The sequence below is a fragment of the Zootoca vivipara genome, chromosome 6 (assembly GCF_963506605.1).
Source record: "Zootoca vivipara chromosome 6, rZooViv1.1, whole genome shotgun sequence".
NCBI lineage: Eukaryota > Metazoa > Chordata > Lepidosauria > Squamata > Lacertidae > Zootoca > Zootoca vivipara.
In genome coordinates, this window is record NC_083281.1 from 32,796,666 (window position 1) to 32,815,664 (window position 18,999).

Consider the following 18,999-nt stretch of genomic DNA (forward strand, 5'->3'; position numbering starts at 1 on the left):
GATTTCCGTTTGTACCGGTAGGGATAAGATTTTTCACTCCCTCTCAATAGCTCTAAATAAGGGTGAATCTTCTTTGCAGCTGCTGAAATGCAGGGTTCGGAAAGGTACCCAGAATGCACTGCCATTATTTGCATATGTATAGAAACGCGGGTATCGATAACTTTCTGCAGAAATACCGCTGGATATCGAGCAGGAGAGGCGGGGAGGGATCAAAGCGAACCTAAAGCCGCTGTGGCATTATGCCCTCCCCAAATATTATTGTGGTGCAATTTTGCTCGCTGTGACTTTTCGAGGCGTTTCGGGCAGCTGGGTAAGGTGTGAGCCTAAAGTCTTGTTAAAAAGGGCTTCTGCTGTGAGTGGCACATGGAGAGGGGCGGCTGCGGCTTTGCCTCTTTCTGTGCGGAATCGCTATCAAGAGATTTCGGAAGCATAATTTTTGTGTTTGGGGCAGCTGGTAATCGCTTGTTCTGGCTCCCCTACTTGACATTGTTGAAAGGAGAGAAGCGTGAAAATGGAGGTTACAAGTGAGCTTTAGGTGCTCAATCTTCAGAGAAATAAAGCTAGAGTGTTTATGGGGTGGGTCGAAAGAATCTGAAGAAGTGTGCGTGCACGCAAAAGTTAATACCAATGACAAACTTAGTTGGTCTTTAAGGTGCTACTGGAAGGAACTTTTTTATTTTGTTTTGACTACAGCAGAACAACACGGCTACCTACCTATAATTAGAACTATGGGGTGCGTGTTAAGGGTTCAGTCCAACAAATATAGTGTGTGCTGCTTGCTAATGTCTCCTAATGAACTGGTTGTTTTAGGTAGAGAAGCAGCAGTAGCCCCAAATAAATATCCCCAACTCTATTATAAAGAAATTCCTTCAGTAGCACCTTAAAGACCAACTAAGTTTATATTTTGGTTACAGGTAGGTAGCCGTGTTGGTCTGGGTCGAAGTAAAATAAAAAAATTCTTTCAGTAGCACCTTAAAGACCAACTAAGTTTTTATTTTGGTATGAGCTTTCGTGTGCATGCACACTTCTTCAGATACAGTGAAATGGGAGTCCCCAGGCACTTATGTAGAGAAGGGGTGGGGAGGGGTGGGGATGGGGAGTGGGGATTACTCAGAAGGGTGGTGGAAATGGGTGATTGACTGACTGATAGCTGTTGATGACCGAAAACGACTGCAAATGGTTTTGCATGAAAAAGCAAGGGTTGAGATGGCTGAAGATCGCTTATCATGTATAATGAGATAAGAATCCGATATCTCTGTTCAAACCAGGTCCCTCCATGGTTTTGAGCTTGGTGATAAATTGTAATTCAGCAACTTCTCTTTCCAGTCTATTTCTGAAATTCTTTTGTAGTAAGACAGCTACTTTGAGATCTTGTATAGAATGTCCTGGGAGATTGAAGTGTTCTCCTACTGGTTTTTCTGTCTTCTGGTTCCTGATGTCAGATTTATGTCCATTTATCCTTTGGCGTAGGGTTTGGCCTGTTTGTCCAATATAGAGAGCTGAAGGGCACTGTTGGCATTTGATGGCATACACAATGTTAGAGGATGAGCAATTAAATAGTCCTGAGATGGTATGTTGGATGTTGTTGGGGCCAGTAATGGTGTTGTCTGGGTGTATGTGGCAGCAAAGTTGGCATCTGGGTTTATTGCAGGCTCTGGTACCAGTGTCCATGTTAAGTCTGGTGGTTGTATTATTGTGGGTATTCTTCAGATATCTGAAGAAGTGTGCATGCACACGAAAGCTCATACCAAAATATAAACTTATTTGGTCTTTAAGGTGCTACTGAAGGAATTTTTTTATTTTGCTTCGACTCAGACCAACACGGCTACCTACCTGTAACTAGATCTATTATAAAGACACAGGAGCCTCGTTAAGTGGAGGGTGGGTCCAGTTTCTAAGAGTCCCCCCCCCCATAATAAATTAATAGCCACTTAATAGCCACAAGTTACATGTCAATTCCTGCCCTTCTAAATGGTGTGTAATTTTTTTTTCTAATGGGGGTATTTTGTCCTTTCTTTTTTATTTAGAGAATTTGTACCCTACTCCTGGGACGTGGGTGGCACTGTGGTCTAAAACCACGGAGCCTAGGGCTTGCTGATTGGAAGGTTGGCAGTTCGAATCCCCACAACGGGGTGAGCTCCCGTTGCTCGGTCCCAGCTCCTGCCAACCTCAGCAGTTCGAAAGCATGCCAAAGTGCAAGTAGAGAAATAGGCATAGCTGTCAACTTTCGGATTTGAAAATAAGGGATCAGCAGCCTCATCTGTCTTGGGGACAGACTACAGTATAGCTAACAATTCAGGATAGTAGCGGGAAACGGCGCTGGAATAAGGGAATTTCCAGCCAAAAAAAGGAAGGTTGACAGCTGTGGCTTGGAATAAGAGAGTTTCCCGCAAAAAAAGGGTTTACAGCTATGGAAGGTAAATGGTGTTTCCGTGCGCTGCTCTGGTTTCGCCAGAAGCGGCTCAGTCATAGTGGCCACATGACCCGGAAAAACTGTTTGCAGACAAACGTCCGCTCCCTCGGCCAGTAAAGTGAGATGAGCACCACAACCCCAGAGTCGTTCACGACTGGACTTAACTGTCAGGGGTCCTTTACCTTTACCTTTTTACCCTACTCCTAAATCAACAAGTTTGCCAGAGTGGCTTGTGCATGACCAGCACAAGAAGACAGTCCCTGCCAGCAGTCTTACAATCTAAAAGTGATGACACGCAAGGAAAAAGGGATGGGGAGGGAAGAAGAAAAAGGCAATCTTGGTGCCAATTTTTAAATTTAAGTAGGATTTGAACCTTGCTCTCCCAGGTCCTGGTCAAACACACTAGCCATTAAAAAAAAAGGTAAATAACCCCTGAACGTTTAAGTCCAGTAAAAGGCGACTATGGGGTGTGGCACTCATCTCGCTTTCAGGCCAAGGGAGCTGTCCACAGGCAGCTTTCCGGGTCAGGTGGCCAGCATGACCAAACCGCTTCTGGCACAGCGGAACACCATGACAGACGCCAGAGTGTGTGGAAGTGTCGTTTGCATTCCCACTGCAGCGGTGCCTATTTATCTACTTGCACTGTTATGCTTTTGAACTGCTAGGTTGGCAGAAGCTGGGACAGAGCAATGGGAGCTCACCCCATCATGGAGATTCGAACCGCCAACCTTCCCATCGGCAAGCCCAAGAAGCTCAGTGGTTTAGACCACAGTGCCACCCACGTCCCTTGTCAAACACTAGCTATTCCACCACACTGGCTCATGTGTTGGCCCTGCCTTGACCAACAGTGATAGTGGAGATCACAGCTTCCCAGTCCCTGAAAGGCATGCTCTCCAGCCTGCATCTCAAACTAAGAGGTTTGTCTGCTGTTGCTTTGTATGGTGAGTCACTAGAGTTACAGGCCCAGTAGTGAGAGTATCTTTTTCGTGGCTGCTCTCTATACTGTGGACTTGTTTTGTGGCCCCTTTGGTTCTTAACGAAGATAATCCTTGTTTTGGCATCATTTTTTGTCAGCATTATATGCCTGTTTTGGCCCATGGGGACCATGGTACCACAGCTCATGTCGATGAGTATTTTGATGTATGAACATCAGAAGAGCCTGCTGGATCAGGCCAGTTTCCTGTTCTGACAGTGGCTGGCCAAATGCTTGTGGGAACCCTGTAAGCAGGACCCAAGCACAAGAACATTCTCCCTCACCAGAGTTTCCAGCAACTAGTATCCTGAATGTCCTGCTGTCTTGAACCCTGTCATACCTGGATGTACCATATTTTTTACTTCATAAGATACACCTGACCATAAGACGCACCATGTTTTTTTAGAGGAGGAAAGGGGGAAAGCCCCGGTTTTTTGAGGATCAGCTCAAAGTTGTGCAGCTTCTTTTGCAAAGGGAAAAAAAATCCTGTTTTTATGGGGTTCAACTCACAGTTCTGCAGCTTCTTTAGGAAAGGGAAAGGGAGCCATTTCTACAGTTCCCAGACAGATAATCTAACCAGCCAGTCACATGTCGCTGGGGAAACGAACAGCCTCCGTCTGCAGAACATTCAACAAATGGAGGCCAGGGCAAGAGGGCGGGGCCGGAAAGGGAGCCAGCGATCGACCACACATTTGCTCCATAAGATGCACAGACATTTCCCCTTACTTTTTAGGAGGAAAAAAGTGTGTCTTATGGAGCGAAAAATACGGCAAGTCTTGCTGGTGTACACAGTCACAAGGGCCATGCTAGAGCAGTGGTTCCCAACAGGTGGTCCGGGGACCCCCAGGGGTCCGCGAGCTATGCCAGAGGGGTCCTCAAGATGTTATTAGAATAAAAAATATATTAAATATATTTCGTATGATAACAGATTTTTTGTTTTGGCCGCTTCCTGCATGAGCAGAGTCTAGCGCAAAACTAGAATTAGATAGAGGCCGTAGTTCTGCTGTATGCCGTTAGGTGGTGCTTTACAAACACTACTGTTTTGCAAAGAGGCAGCGCACGCATTCTACTAACGCTCACCTCCCCAAGATGCTTTGCGCGTGTCGGCTTCATTTGTGCGCTACTGCGCAGGTACCCTGTCTTCTCCATTCCCCTCCCTCCTCCCTGGCGCGCGCTGCCTCTTTGCAAAACAGTAGTGTTTGTAAACAAAGCGTTGTTTTTCGCGGAAGCTACAGTTCGCGTAGTTAAAAATGGACTGTTGGTTAAAAAGTGGTTCATCTCATTAAGAACTGAAAATTAAAACTAACTGTATACTGATGGAGTACTCTGTTGTAACTGTAAAAAAAACGTATAAATATAAATATAAAAAGACTCTTAATTTGGCTCTCACTTTTTAATTTTAGGATTAGGAATTAATGGGGGTCCTTGTCACAATAGCGGCTCAATGAGGGGTACTCGAGAAAATTTTGTTGGGAACCCCTGTGCTAGAGAATAGTCAGTCCTAAAGGTAAAAAAAACAAAAACAAAAAACAGTCCAGTACCACAAGCAAACAGTAAGGCCAGGTTCCCCACCGCTGCAGCAGACCCAGGGTCAGAAAAAGACCCTAAGTCACAGTCCAGTGGCGTTTGTGAAGCATCTAAGCCGTGGTCCATCCACGTAGAAAGCTGAGCAGAGTCTCTGCCTTGCTTCCCTTTTCTCCTTCCCATCTTGATGGACATATTTGGGTTTGCTCCACTTGACGAGGCAGGTGATCCTCACCTGCTCTGAGCCTAATCCAGGCATAGGCAACCTTAGCTCTCCAGGTGTTTTGGAACTGCAACTCGCTTGATCCCTGACCACTGGCCCTGTTAGCTAGGGATCATGGGAGTTGTAATTCCAAGACATTTGGAGAGCCAAGGTTGCCTATGCCTGGCCTAATCCAACCGAGTGACCACAAACCTCCCAGAACTAACAAATCCCGTGATCTTCACCTGATCAACCAGTAAATTTGGCTTGTTCTGTTGCCTGTCTCAGTCTCCTCCCACTGTTCCCAAAGCCTCAGAGCCTGCTGTGTCTGTGGAGATGGGAGGGGCACCTCTGATTTCTGGCAATGTGTCCCCCTCCCCTGACTCCCCTGACCTGTCAGCTGCCCCCTTGCCGTCCTCTGATGACCCACGAGTACCTCCTAAGTCCCCAACTACCCCTTCTCCATCTTCAGCTTGCCCTGGGGTGTGCCAGTCGTGGCTACACCTGTTCGCCCAGATTCCCCTCCCCATCCTCGGTGTTCTACCGGTTCATGTAGCTCATGGAATTAGTCGCCACCGATAGCCAGCAAACATTTTCTTGATCTATTAATGTTTTTGACCCTCCACGAAGTGGGGAAGGATATATCAATGAGCTACATAGTTAAAGCAAGCAAAACAAAACATCTGGCGGATTTGTGGTGACTGCTGCTGGGAAGAGAGCAAAGGATTTTGATTTGGTTTACGAAATGCCTTCAAGTTTTTAATAAGGGAATGTGATGGAGGATCAGGGAGCTACAGTGGCTCTGTTCCTCCTAGGAACCTCATGTCACAACATGTATATATATTATATATCTGTTATTCACAAAAAAGTAATTGCAACTGCAGAGCAGTGAGAATAAATGTTACCATATGAATGCAATTTTTCGACCCTCTACTCAAATACCTGACTGGTTCCTTCAAGTCCTAATGAAGATAAGCCAGAGGCATTTGCTAAATTAAAGTAAGAGGGGAACCCCAGTCAAGCCCGTTGGAACTGAAAGCCTGCCCAGGCTCCATAGAAGTTGAGCATGGAAAAAAATGAATCAATTTTCCTTTGCTGGTGGGAGGAAGAGTGCTATGTTTTTCCTGCAAGAAGGACCACAGTTCAGGGGTGAAGCAAGCCCTTTGCATGTAGAAGGTCCCAGAACACAAGACAATTTTTTTAAAAAAAGGATAAGGTGGCAAGCATTAGGAAAGATCTCTGCTTCAGAGCTGCTTCCAGTCAGTGTAGACAATATTGGGCTAGGTGGACAGAGAGCCTTATTAAGGCTTTCCTTTGCCCTTGACTTGAAGATGCTCCACAAAAATCCACCTCTTTCCTAGCAGCCTGGGCACCAGAAGATCCTTTCTGCGCTGCTCACAAGGGCTCGTGATAGACGTGTGTGAGTGGGGAATCTGTGATCTGGAAGCAGCGGTTCTGCGGAGAGGTAGCTGGCTGTGCCGGAGGGCGTTCATCTCTTGGGCTCAGAGTCTGGTCGCCGTGAGGCTCCGTGTAGATGGTGCCGGTTTGGGCAGGTCCCTCCCGCAAGTCAGCCTCGCCCGCTTTGCCCTCTGGCTTCTCTGCCAGCCGTTGAGCTGGTGAGTCGTATTGCGCCAGGGCCTCTGGCCAGACTGGCGAGACCAGGGGTCCTGCCTGGCTTTGGGGAGAGGAGATGACTTTGATGATGCAGACGTTCTTCCTGAACGCGCCTCCTTCCGGCTCTGCAGGAGGAGACTGATCTAAGAAGGGGGTGGCATACTCTGGCTCGGGAGGCAAGGGCTCTGCGTACTCATGGTGTTTTCCCGGCACATCGTAGTGATTCACCACCAGGGGGAGCGTGTAGCCTTCGTCCAGAGCCGGCTTGAATGTGGACGGGATGGACTGGGTACTGGGGCTAACTTGGACCACATCTGGCTCGGCGTATTCTGTAAAGGGGGAAAACAGAAATCCCGGTGAAATGTTGGATTCAGCCCTCTGAGACACATCACCTAAAATCAGCCTATGTATGTATGTACATACGTACATACAGTGGTAGCTTGGGAACAAATTGGCTCCCGAATGCCGCAAACCCAGAAGTAAGTGTTTCGGTTTGCGAACGTTTCTCGGAAGCCAAACATCCAACATGGCTTCCGCTTGAATGCAGGAAGCTTCTGCAGCCAATCGGAAGCCGTGCCTTGGTTTTCGAACGGTTTTGGGAGTCGAATGGACTCCCGAAACGGGTTATGTTCGAGAACCAAGGTACCACTGCATTCATTCATTCATTCATTCATTCATTTACAAATAATTGTATGCCACTAATTTAGTTTACAGGTATATATCAGAGTGGATCACCACAATTGCATATAAAAGCCATGCCATAAAAGCCATATTAAAGAAGTTTATTTTTTTATTTTTAAAAAATCATGTCACTGTTGTGGAAAGATGTATTTTGAATTGCCTGTATCACCCTGACGGAATTAAAGAGTTTTTCAACAGGCATATTTAAAAGTTGAATCGGAAAATGCCTGCTGAACCTCCATTGGCAGAGTATTCCACAATACTTCCACATTAGAAACCTTATTTGTGTTTGATGTAATACCATCTCAGGATGTCTCTTGTCTGCATTCTTGTATTGGTGCACAAAGCCCTAAGCGGCTCGGAACCTGAAGGATTGTCTCACCCCTTATAGTCCCAGTTGATCACTGCACTCTGCAGCTGAGGGCCTTGTGAAGCTACCACCTTATCAGGATGTCCCTTGCATCCAATGTAGGAATTGGGCCTTTAGTGTTGCGGCACCAACCCATTGGAATGCTCTCCCCTCTCTTTGAGTATTAGACAGGACCCACCTCTCTTGTTTTTTCCCACCTACTGAAGACCTTCCTGTGTTGACAAGCTGCCTAATTGGAGATCTTCATCCTACTTTGCATCTGTATCATCCCCCCACTCCCAAACATGGATTCTGCCAGGACAGATTTCCTTGGTCATATTCCTACAAGCTCTACTGACATCCTGCACTCGCCCCTGAGAAATGTGCAGCAACAGGACTTGTTCCAAGTGGCTTTGTATAGCAGGGACAAAGGGTTGGGCCATGGCAGGGCGCAAAGTGGAGATTCCCCCGAATTCCTCCCGCCTCCCTGCTTCCTTCCTTCCTTCCTGTGGGCCTGACCCCTTTGCACGAATGGCACTGCCACCAGCTGCTCCAGAATGCAGATGTTTGCTGATGGCCTCATGCCCAGTTCTCTGCCCCCCCCCATGCGTGCTTAGCATCATGGATGGAAATCAGCAGTCAATGGGCTGAGTGTTTGGTCCCATCTGTGTGGGGTGAATGGAGAGAATATGCTGAGCACGAGCTGGTAATAAGAGATCTCCAAATTTGCCGGAGTTGATTCTGCACAATGAGCTGCATTGGCTCGAAACTAATTTATGGGCACCCGAACCCGGTTCCTTAGAATTAACCCTTTGTTTTCTCCAACACAAAGGAACAAGACGGCCATTCAGAAAAGGCATTATTTTCTCTCCCCGCATCCCCAGTGTTTGGGGGGAAATGCAGGGCAGGTAAAGAAAAACAGGTGTCTGTAAGTTGTATTTGGGATGGTTTGCTCATAAATATTGTTATGCTCTCCCTACTTCTCCAACCAGGAAGTGATTCCTGGGTGGGTGGATAGTACTGTACTTATCTGGGTCTGTGGAAGCTTATGGCATTTCATAATAATTTACAGATATGCAAGTTGAGTAGTGCTGGCACATGGCCCCTGGAAGGTTACCCAGAAGGGAATGCGGCCCTCAGGCATAAAAAGGTTCCCCAGCTCTTGCTATAGGCAACAGTGTGCGTTTCTCAAACCCAGAACAGATGCCACCTACCTGGAGACTGAGCTCTGCTGAGATCTACTGGTGTTCCAGACCTAGGGAACGAGGCGATTTCCGAGGTGGACAACTGCAGGCTCCCTCTGGGACACACCTGGCTGGCCTCTGATGTCGGGAAACCTAAAAGGGAATCTTGAGATCAGCAGGAGTAACAAATGAGCAGCGTGAAGCCACTTTGCATGCTGCAATCAAACAGTCTATTTTTCATTTTGGAGAAAGAACTAAATGAGCAGACAGCTCACTGCCACCAGAAACACCCAGATCCTGCATTGGGGCTTGGACTAGAGGATCTCTAAAGTCCCTCCCAGCTCTGTGATAAGAAATAAAAGAGCGTTCCTTTCCAGATATAATTGGAGCAATTTTTAATAATAATGAGCAGGCCGCAAAAGGAAATGACATTCAGTTTTGGAAGTTAGCAAACGGAAGCTGATGGGAGGCTGTTATTTGTCTGAATGGGGGTAGGCAAAATACATGCCCTCTAGAAGTTGCTGGACTCCAACTCCCACTGGCGCCAACCCACATGTCCTATGGTCAGGGATGATGGGAGTTGTAGTCCAGCAACATCTGCAGGGCACCATGCCAGCTAACTCCGGTTGAGGAAATGCACGTACAAGCCAGCCTTTAGCATTTCACTCCTTGAAAATACACAGTGAAAACCTCTCATTCTCCCTCAAAACAGAACAATTTAAAAGGTGGAAAATGTCATCACCCACCCAGTAGGCCAGGCGGGAGCATAAAAGCTATGAAAACCAGCAATTCAAAGAGCTGGAATGCCTTGTATTCACCTGGAGCAAAAATACATCTTAGTGAGTGTTGGCCAGGTTTCTCTGGGTAGGGCATTCTAGACGCAAGGTGCCATGAAGAAGATATTGGAATGATTTGTGGGTCAGCTCTAAAAAAAATTGTGGGGGAGAGCTATTTCAAAACAGGTGTGCAGAAACACAAAATAATCTGTCTCCCTGCGCCTTACACACTTGTACTGGAAAGGCAGGGTGATCTGCTCACCAGTTCCCAAATGTGACTGACTACCTGTGCTAGTTCTGTGTGCTGTTAGGTGCTTTACCTTTTATGAGGTTGCAATCCTGATCTGCTGGTGTCTTTCTGCTGGGGAGAGAGAGGGAGAAAACTTATCAAGCAGGTTCAGCCACATTTTCCATTCCGACCCCAAGGTTCTGGATTTCTTTATAGGCGGCAAGAGCCCTGTTTTGCCAACTGGTCTCCATAATGGGTAAGGGAAGATCAACTTCTAAATAGCAGAAGCAATTGGTGCCCCAGATTGGCACCTGGACAAACTCCGCAGCAAACAACCCAACTCTCTGCCCCCATTTGGGCAGGTGCACTCACAATTTATCCCTAAGTGGTTCCAGCAGGGCTTTTTTCAGGGGGGGGGGGAAACACAGGGGTATGCATACCCTAAACATTTTGTGTATCAAAGTTTGGCCTCATTGAGGGGCAGTATTTCAATATGAGTAAGAAAATGAGAGTACCCCTAAACTTTTTTTTTTTAAGAAAAAAAAGCACTGGGTTCCAGGAACACTCCCAATTCATGTACCTGCTCCTTTGGAGGTAAAGGTAAAGGTAAAGGGACCCCTGACTGACTCAGGGGTTGCGGCTCTCATCTCGCTTTGTTGGCCGAGGGAGCCGGCGTACAGCTTCCGGGTCATGTGGCCAGCAGGACTAAGCTGCTTCTGGCGAACCAGAGCAGCACACAGAAACGCCGTTTACCTTCCCGCTTGGAGCGGTACCTATTTATCTACTTGCACTTTGACGTGCTTTCGAACTGCTAGGTTGGCAGGAGCTGGGACCGAGCAACTGGAGCTCACCCTGTCGCAGGGATTCGAACCGCCAACCTTCTGATCGGCAAGCCCTAGGCTCTGTGGTTTAACCCACAGCGCCACCTGCGTCCCTCCTTCGGAGGTACTGCTACCCAATTCAGGGCAGGCAACTGGAGCCAAGAACCACACATTCACAAAGACTCTGTCTTCTCAGGATTCAGACTGAGCCTAATGGCCCTCTCAAGGCTGCTACAGGCCTCTCAAACCTAGAGATCTCTCCTGTCAGCACAGCCAGTGCTTAGGGGTGATGGGAATTGTAGTGCAGCAGTAGGTTTCTGGAGAGAGTCAATTTGTGTGAAGTGAGAGGGCAACAGCTGCCTGTCCCCGGTGCAACATGATCTCAGAAGGCGCAATCTATTTGCAGTCTCTTTGCAGTGACTGGATGGGAACTCTTCTTGTACGTATGTGCTCAACTTGTGTTTGTGGCTGTATGCGTATCGTACCGTTGGAGCAAACCGCTTTCCCCCAAGGAATCCTGAGAACCGTCGTTTATCTCTCACGGAGCCACAATCCACAGCACCCAGTTCCCAGGCTTCCTTATGTATGTTTATTAAAGCCATGTGCCTTAAAAGTATGGTGTGTATGCAGCCTGTTGTCAAGGGGAGATTGCAGGAAAGCTATAGTTCATGGACCTTGTTATGACTGTGACATCTCCCGCTCTTCCAGGATGGGATTGAAAGGAGCGCCCCCCCCAAAAGAAAATTACAGGGCGGATGGGTGAGAAGTGGGAGTGGGGGCCCTACTCACCTCTTCTTACGACAGAGGAAAACCAGCAGCAAGAGAGCCGAGGAGATGAGCACAAAGCCTCCAATCAGCAGCATCACCAGCAATGGGGGCCCTGGAGAGAAAGGAAGGGAAACAGTTCAGTGCAGGAAAAAGGGGAGAAATTGGCAATGTGGTGGAAGTGTACAAAATCAGGCAAGGTGTGAAGGAAGTGGATACACAGAGAAGGCTTTCTCCCTCTATCATAATACCAGAATGTGGGGTCACCCAAATATGCTGAACGTTGAGAGATTCAGCACAGGGGAAACAAAAAAGAAAGTCCTTAGAAGCATAGAATTGGAAGGGACCCAAGGGTCATCTAGTCCAACCCCCTGCAATACAGGAATCTCAGCTAAAGCATCCCTGACAGAAGGCCATCAACCTCTGCTTAAAAAATGAAGGAGTCCACCACCTTCTGAGGGAGACCGTTCTACTGTTGAACAGCTCTTACCTTCAGAATAATTCTTTCTAATGTTTAGTTGGAATCTCCTTTCCTGCCATTTGAATTCACTGGTTTGGGTCCTAACCTCTGGAGCAGCAGAAAACAAGCTTGCTACACCATCCATGGAACAGCCCTCCAGATATAACCCGTCATTTCTCCCTCTGCTCCGACAGCTAAGCCAAGCCACTCCTTGTCGCCAGCGAGCGCTTACCTGTTTTTTCCGAATTGATCACTATTCCTGGGATTCGGGTGAAAACGGCTGGGCTGCTGGTCAGGAGAGGGGACTCCTTGGGGCCACTGCGAACTGCAAAGGGGTAGAGCTTCAGGGGACATACTTAACGCACCACACTTCAGGTGCTGCCTCCTAACTCTTACTCCATAAGGGTCCAAACACAGCCCGCTGTCAACCTCCGGCTACAACATGACATAGCTGTCAAGTTTTCCCTTTTCTCGCGAGGAAGCCTGTTCAGCGTGAGGGAATTTCCCTTTAAAAAGGGGAGAACTTGACAGCTATGAAAATGGGTTATAGGGGGCAGGTTGCTTTTCTCAAGTCAGAGCATGTCTCCATCTGGCCTAGTACTGTCAAGCTCTTGGGCAGAGAAGAGTTTTTCCCAGCAGCTGCTCAACCGACGCTCGTCCATATGGGCAAACCTCAGCCTGCTCCAGCTGCCTTATCTTCTTAGAACCAGTTCAGAGGGTGGCACAGACTTGTCACATTCCTCCTTCTCAGTCTCTGCATTGCCCTTCTAGGCCTCATCAGGGTCAAAACTTGAACTAGTGGGCTCTGGCTCTCATTGGCTCTGCCTCTTCCTGTCAGTAGTAGCTCTGGCCTCACCTGCAGGCCTTGATGGTGCCGCCGCCACCAGGGGCTGCCTGGTTGGCCTTGACTTGTGACGGCCTTATACAATGTATAAAATGTTACAAACCCCATTAAAACCCACAAATAAATAAATTGTCTTTCCAAGAACCAAACATACAGCCGGCCCCACCCCACCCCTTACTTCCGCCGTCGCTATAGGGGTGCTGGGACTTCAGGCGAGCCACTTGGCACCCCAGAAGCGCCACTTTCAGAGCGACTCTCTGGTTCCAGCTGTGGGGCACGATGCGCAGGTAGCGGGCCAGGATCGGGGGGATGAAGGCGTTGGAGACTTCTTCGTGGCTGTTATTATTTCCTTCGAAGACCTGGGGTGGGTTAGAGAGGGTGAAATGGAGGGTCAACTGCGGAGACCTTTCCAAGGCGACCTTTTGCTACCCGTTTCCCATCCTGGCCTAAACCATTCACCGGTGCTAATCCCTCCACACCTTCTCCTCATGACCACCGTTGGATTTGTAGACCTTCCAGTTCTTTCCATCCCTGCTGGAGAGGACTTGGTAGGACTTGACGTAGTAGTCGTGCTTGTGAGACGATCCCTTAGTTATGATTCCTGGAACAGAGATGGGTTAAACTGGTACCTCACATACTAATGTGCTAATGTGCGAAATAGGCTCCTGTCATGCCACCATTTTGTCAGCCGTGGAGCTGCAATTCCCAGAGTTCCCTGGGAAGAAGCAAAATAAAAAAATTCCTTCAGTAGCACCTTAAAGACCAACTAAGTTTATATTTTGGTATGAGCTTTCGTGTGCATGCACACTTCTTCAGATACACTGGGAGTGTGCATGCACACGAAAGCTCATACCAAAATATAAACTTAGTTGGTCTTTAAGGTGCTACTGAAGGAATTTTTTTATTTTGCTTCGACTCAGACCAACACGGCTACCTACCTGTTCCCTGGGAAGAGTGAGTGGTTGTTAAAAACGCTGAGAACTGCAGCTCTGCAAGGGGAAAAGAAACCTCCTAACATCTCCTAGCACCCTTTTAAAAAAAAGTACACTTCTTGTGAATTGCCCAGAGATCTTAGGGTGAAATAAAATAAACCCACTTCCCAGGATTCTACAGGGGAAGCCATACATGTTTAAAGTGGTATGATCCTGCTTTAAAAGTGTGGTCCAGATGGGGCCTATGTTTGCTCCATAGTTTAAACTATGCCTTTCCTGAATCCTCTCACATTCAGCTTTATCAGATGACCCCAAGTTCTGATATTGTGAGAGACTTGTAATATAGAACAACAACAGCTACCGAGTCGCTCCTCTGTGGACCACTGGGACCTGATTCTTGAAGCTTTTTGAGACCAGTCAGCTTGTATGTTTAACCCTATCCCCTTGCTCTGCCAAACACCAGCCGGAGAGGCAATCAGATAAGCCCCCTTTCCATTCATGCGTTCCCTTCCTGCATTCCACTCAGCCCCCAGCCACTCAGCGTCACAATGCCTCTCTTCTTCCTCATGCCAATTAACAGGCTAACATTCTGGGTTTGCCACAGCAGAAAGGGCCCAGCTTGTCCTCGGGCCTTGCCAAACAATAAAGAATGACTCTGAAAGGACATAATATGAAATTTGTTCCCTGCAATGGTGGCCTGGGCCATATCCCTGAGGTAACGAGGGGCAGTGGAGGAAGTAATGGGGGGAAAGGAAGCAGAAGAAGGCAAGAGGAAGGCCTCATCTGCCTTGTGCATTTAAAGTAGGATCATACCACTTTAAACAGTCATGGCTCCCCACGGCTGACAGCCAGGGCCACCCCCCTGGACTGGATGCAATAAGTAAGAAGGAAGACTGAAGTTGGGAGGGCAACACCCCTTTCCCCCTAATGGACCAGTCCCCACTGAAGTGATGGGAAGGATATCTGCTTAGGACTCTGGAAAGCTTCTGCCAGTCAGAGTATATTGGGCAAGAGTCATTATGTATCTCCCTCCACTCTGCCTGTGGAAACAAACAAACAAAAAGATGCGGATACTTACTGACCTGTGATGTTCCTCTTTCCACCCAAGTCTATTTCCAACCACTCATCTGCAGAGCTCTGAAGTGCTGCCCAGGAAGTGCCGTCGGCACCGAAAGAGGCTTGCTCTGCTATCCAGGCCTTGTTCTCCCCCATGACGTTTTGTTCGTGCCAGTAGGATGAAGCGTTGAAGCCAGATACTTCCAGGAAACTGGAGCAGGCTGCAGAAGGAAGGAAAGGGTGGCCTTTGGCTGAACGCTAGGAAAAAACATGTTTCCAGTAACAGAAGTTCAGCAACGGGACCAATTAACTACAGAGGTAGGGATGGGCGCACCTCTCAGTTTCGTTTCTCTTAAGGGTCTTGTTTTTGCAGTCTTAAATTAGATTCTCCACATTTTTGCAGCAATTTGTGGTTGTTGTTTTTAAAGTTGAAGACTCCTCAGCATCATAGCGGGAATAGAAATCCCTTTAAACAAATACACCAGCGAATTCGTATGAGTGACATACCTTTGTGAAAGATGAGGCGTTTTTCTGATAAAGATCCCCTATTCAAAAGGAGACAGAAAGATGGATAAGATTAAGGACTTTGAGACTCGGGTTGCTTCCAGACAACCTCTTTATTGAGCATCCACCCTTATTTGTTTGCAGGGAGATTAGACAATGTTGGATATTTAATGAGCATCCGTTCTGATTTGTCCCCTCACCTTTTTGAGTAAAGTCCATTGGCAAAAGTTGACTCGTAAAGAGTGATGCCCTTCTCTCGAGACACAGTGACCTGTCCCCCTTGCTCATCTAAGATTACGCCGGCATGGACAGCAGCTTTGCAAAGAACAGATGTCTGCAGGGAACATATATTATGAGATGGTGAAAGGAAGGCGATGGTGGTGACAAATCCTCAGGCAACAGAAATCCATCGGGAAGACACAAGGGAAATGGAGAACATTATTTTATGTATTTAACAAAATTGGTATACCACTTACTTGATTAAAAAAAACACCCACGCACCTTTAAGTGGTTTAGAAAGTAGAATTGAAAATATTCCTTAAAAATACAAAAAACAAACAATTTAAAAAAATGAAAATAAGCAATCTTAAAACCACTCTACATAATACTAAAATTACATTCTGAGCTTAACTGCTGATCTTCCCATACACCAGATGTGTTGCAGGGATAACTTTACAGAAACAACAGTTGTATCAGCATTGAAGTTCTATTTATTGTTCACTGCCATGGTATCTTTGAAGAAAAGCAGTTTCTAAATATCTTAATAAAGAGAAATAAGTAAACAGAGGCAAAAAAAGGGAATTGGGAAATAGATGTGTGTTTTGTCCATGTGAAGAACCACCTGTAAATAATGTCATGTTTCTTTTTAAAGAACTATTTAAACACAATCTGAAACATTTTAATCAACGCCGCTCCTGTCTTTATCATACAATACCCTGTTTGAGGCTGGGGACTAGCGGGGTTTATTGGTAAGGGGGCTCAGCAAGAGTTGAGGCTCAGCTGCAGAAGGTCAGGACCACGGTCAGCTCACTGTGGGGCTGCTCAGCAGAGACCTTGGGGGTACTGCTCTGGCCACCATCAGCGGCCAACTGGGAGCTTAAAGGTGGGCATTTCAAGCCTCACTCTTTCTGAGCGACACTTGAACCTTTCAAAAACAGTGCAGTGTTTTCTGCAGCCCCGCAGGAAAACATATTCAGTCAGGGACTTTCCACTGTGACAATTTCAAAGCTCCCCTGTTTAGGGAGGCTTTTTAATGTTTAATAGATTATTGTATTGTATTTTTCTGTTGGAAGCCGCCCAGAGTGGCTGGGGAAACCCAACCAGATGGGCAGGGTATAAATAATAAACATTATTATTATTATTATTATTATTATTATTATTATTATTATTTTGCAGCCAAAAATAACTTCTGAAGAGTCTTCTGGCTAATTAAAAAACAACAACAACAAATTTGTTACGGCATAAGCTTTTGTGGATTATTTCATGCCCCTTCAGATGGTATGTATGGACTACAGCTCCCATCAGCCTCAGTTAGCCTGGCCAAGGGTCAGGGGTGATGGGCGTTGTAATCCAAAACACCTCTGCCTTTCTGAAAGCATGACTCACATCTCGGTAGCCTTGGTTCGTGTTGCCCCAGATGTCTCCCGTTACTCCTTTGCAGCCTGCAGGGCAGTAAACTCTGCAAGAAAATAAAAGACAACATAGTGTTGGGTCCTTCCTCTCTATGTGGGAGCAGCTCTGTAAAGCTAGCCAGTTTTCATATATCCTCAGGTGGCATTTGCATGCTTTAGGGTTCCATTTCCACCATGCTATAACTATTCTGTGTCCTTGGGGCTCAAGGACACTAAGACTCAGTCCTAGTTGAACACAAATTCAAATCCCTGCATTAGGGTAGCACCACAGAGGGCAGCAGCCTCACAAACCTACTTGGAGGACAGGTTTGTGCTGGCCTTGAGTTGTAATGTTTTACCCTACGCTCCTAAGGCGGGTTACAACAATTAAAACACAGCATTCATATTAAAACACAATGTTATACTGTATAAAAATAATTAAACACTTAAAATAGCAAGAATTGGTGGGTCCTAAATCTCAAGCGTCAGAGGTCAGGGTAAAGAGCTGTACCTCCAGCATTTTCTGAAAACTGTATAATGACAGTGCCAGAGGGACCTATGTGAGAAAGGAGCTCCACAGCGTGGGAGCTGCTAGAGAGAAGGCTCTCTCCTGAGCCACCGCCCTGAAGCTTCTGAGGGTGGTGGAACACCCTTGGGTGATCTTAGCACCCAAGAGGGTCTGTGGGGAAGGAGGGGCCCTTTAGGGCTGTAAGAAGAATCCCATCTATGCTTGGAATCTCACGTCAGGGAACACTCACCTGATTTGTTCCTTCTCATAATGGATTCCCTTCTGCAAACAGGAGATCAAATCTAAAAGAGAAGGGGAGAGCTCCATTGGGTAAGAGTTCAGAACTTAGGGCCTGGCTGATTGCAAGTCACAGTGATTCTGACGCTCTGACCCCTTGATCTGGATACAGTGGGTTGCCTTCAAAGAAGTCCTACTCAGACTAGATCCACTGAAATTAATGAACCCAATTCAATCATGTCCATTAACTCCAATGGGCCTATTCTGAGTAGGGATCCAATCCAATGGCACCATCAGAGCAGGACATTTGGGCAGAAGTCTATGACCAGCAAAATAGGCAGCAGGGTAGGCTTACCTCATTTTAAAATAAGTGATGAAATTCACACTTCCAGCTAAAGTGTGTGTGGTCCAGTGTGGGGTGGGGTGGGAGAGTAAGACCATTTAGTCTAAACCAGGCACCCCCAAACTGCGGCCCTCCAGATGTTTTGGCCTACAACTCCCATGATCCCTAGCTAACAGGACCAGTGGTCAGGGAAGATGGGAATTGTAGTCCAAAACATCTGGAGGGCCGAAGTTTGGGGATGCCTGGTCTAAACTTTGGGTCTAAAACAAGCTTCCTCAACCTGGTGCCCACCGAATGTTTTGGACTCCAGTTCCCATCAGCTTTACTCAGCATGGCCTCTTGTCAGGGATGATGAGAACTGTAGTCCACCAACATCTGGATTGTACCAGGCTGGGGAGGTAAAGGTAAAGGGACCCCTGACCATTAGGTCCAGTCGTGACCGACTCTGGGGTTGCGTGCTCATCTCGCATTATTGGCCGAGGGAGCCGGCGTATAGCTTCCAGGTCATGTGACCAGCATGACAAAGCTGCTTCTGGCAAACCAGAGCAGCACATGGAAACACCGTTTACCTTCCCGCTGTAGCGGTTCCTATTTATCTACTTGCATTTTGACGTGCTTTCGAACTGCTAGGTTGGCAGGAGCTGGGACCAAGCAACGGGAGCTCACCCCGTCACAGGGATTCGAATCGCCGACCTTCTGATCAGCAAGCCCTAGGCTCAGTGGTTTAACCACAGCGCCACCTGGGCCACCTGGTTTAACCACAGCGCCACCAGGCTGGGGAAGACTAACCTAAAATTACCTAAGCACATCACAGTCTGGATCCAAATGTAGTCTGGGCTTATAGAAATCAATTCAGCACTGCAGAACTCACTTTTTCCTCTGTATGTGAGGAAAACATAGGCAAATCTGTTGTGCACCACAAAATTTCAGGCAATAGAAGCAAAATCAGTTCTACTAGTTCAAAGCTAACAAAA

At 47.1% G+C, this 18,999-nt stretch overlaps 1 protein-coding gene and 1 non-coding gene across 3 annotated transcripts in view; one reads left to right on the forward strand and one right to left on the reverse strand.

The window, feature by feature from the left end:
- The first annotated feature begins 336 nt into the window (after positions 1 to 336).
- LOC118088068 (U11 spliceosomal RNA) lies at positions 337 to 478 on the forward strand. Its single transcript, XR_004692928.2, has one exon. It is a non-coding gene; the product is annotated as a U11 spliceosomal RNA (small nuclear RNA).
- A 5,296-nt stretch (positions 479 to 5,774) lies between these two features.
- LOC118087425 (discoidin, CUB and LCCL domain-containing protein 1) overlaps positions 5,775 to 18,999 on the reverse strand; it is a 38,333-nt gene continuing 25,108 nt past the window's right edge. Inside the window, exons 4-15 of one of the 2 annotated variants that reach the window (XM_035120050.2) lie at positions 17,696 to 17,747; positions 16,933 to 17,005; positions 15,528 to 15,661; positions 15,331 to 15,368; positions 14,850 to 15,044; positions 13,315 to 13,436; positions 13,014 to 13,194; positions 12,224 to 12,316; positions 11,556 to 11,646; positions 10,037 to 10,074; positions 8,971 to 9,093; positions 5,775 to 7,055 (exon numbers count right to left, since the gene is read on the reverse strand). In XM_035120050.2, the coding sequence (XP_034975941.2) occupies positions 6,508 to 7,055; positions 8,971 to 9,093; positions 10,037 to 10,074; positions 11,556 to 11,646; positions 12,224 to 12,316; positions 13,014 to 13,194; positions 13,315 to 13,436; positions 14,850 to 15,044; positions 15,331 to 15,368; positions 15,528 to 15,661; positions 16,933 to 17,005; positions 17,696 to 17,747 (1,688 nt within the window). In that variant the 3' untranslated portion in view covers positions 5,775 to 6,507. Of the gene's footprint in view, positions 7,056 to 8,970; positions 9,094 to 10,036; positions 10,078 to 11,555; positions 11,647 to 12,223; positions 12,317 to 13,013; positions 13,195 to 13,314; positions 13,437 to 14,849; positions 15,045 to 15,330; positions 15,369 to 15,527; positions 15,662 to 16,932; positions 17,006 to 17,695; positions 17,748 to 18,999 lie in introns of both variants that reach the window. The other variant, XM_035120049.2, reaches the window with a different exon arrangement.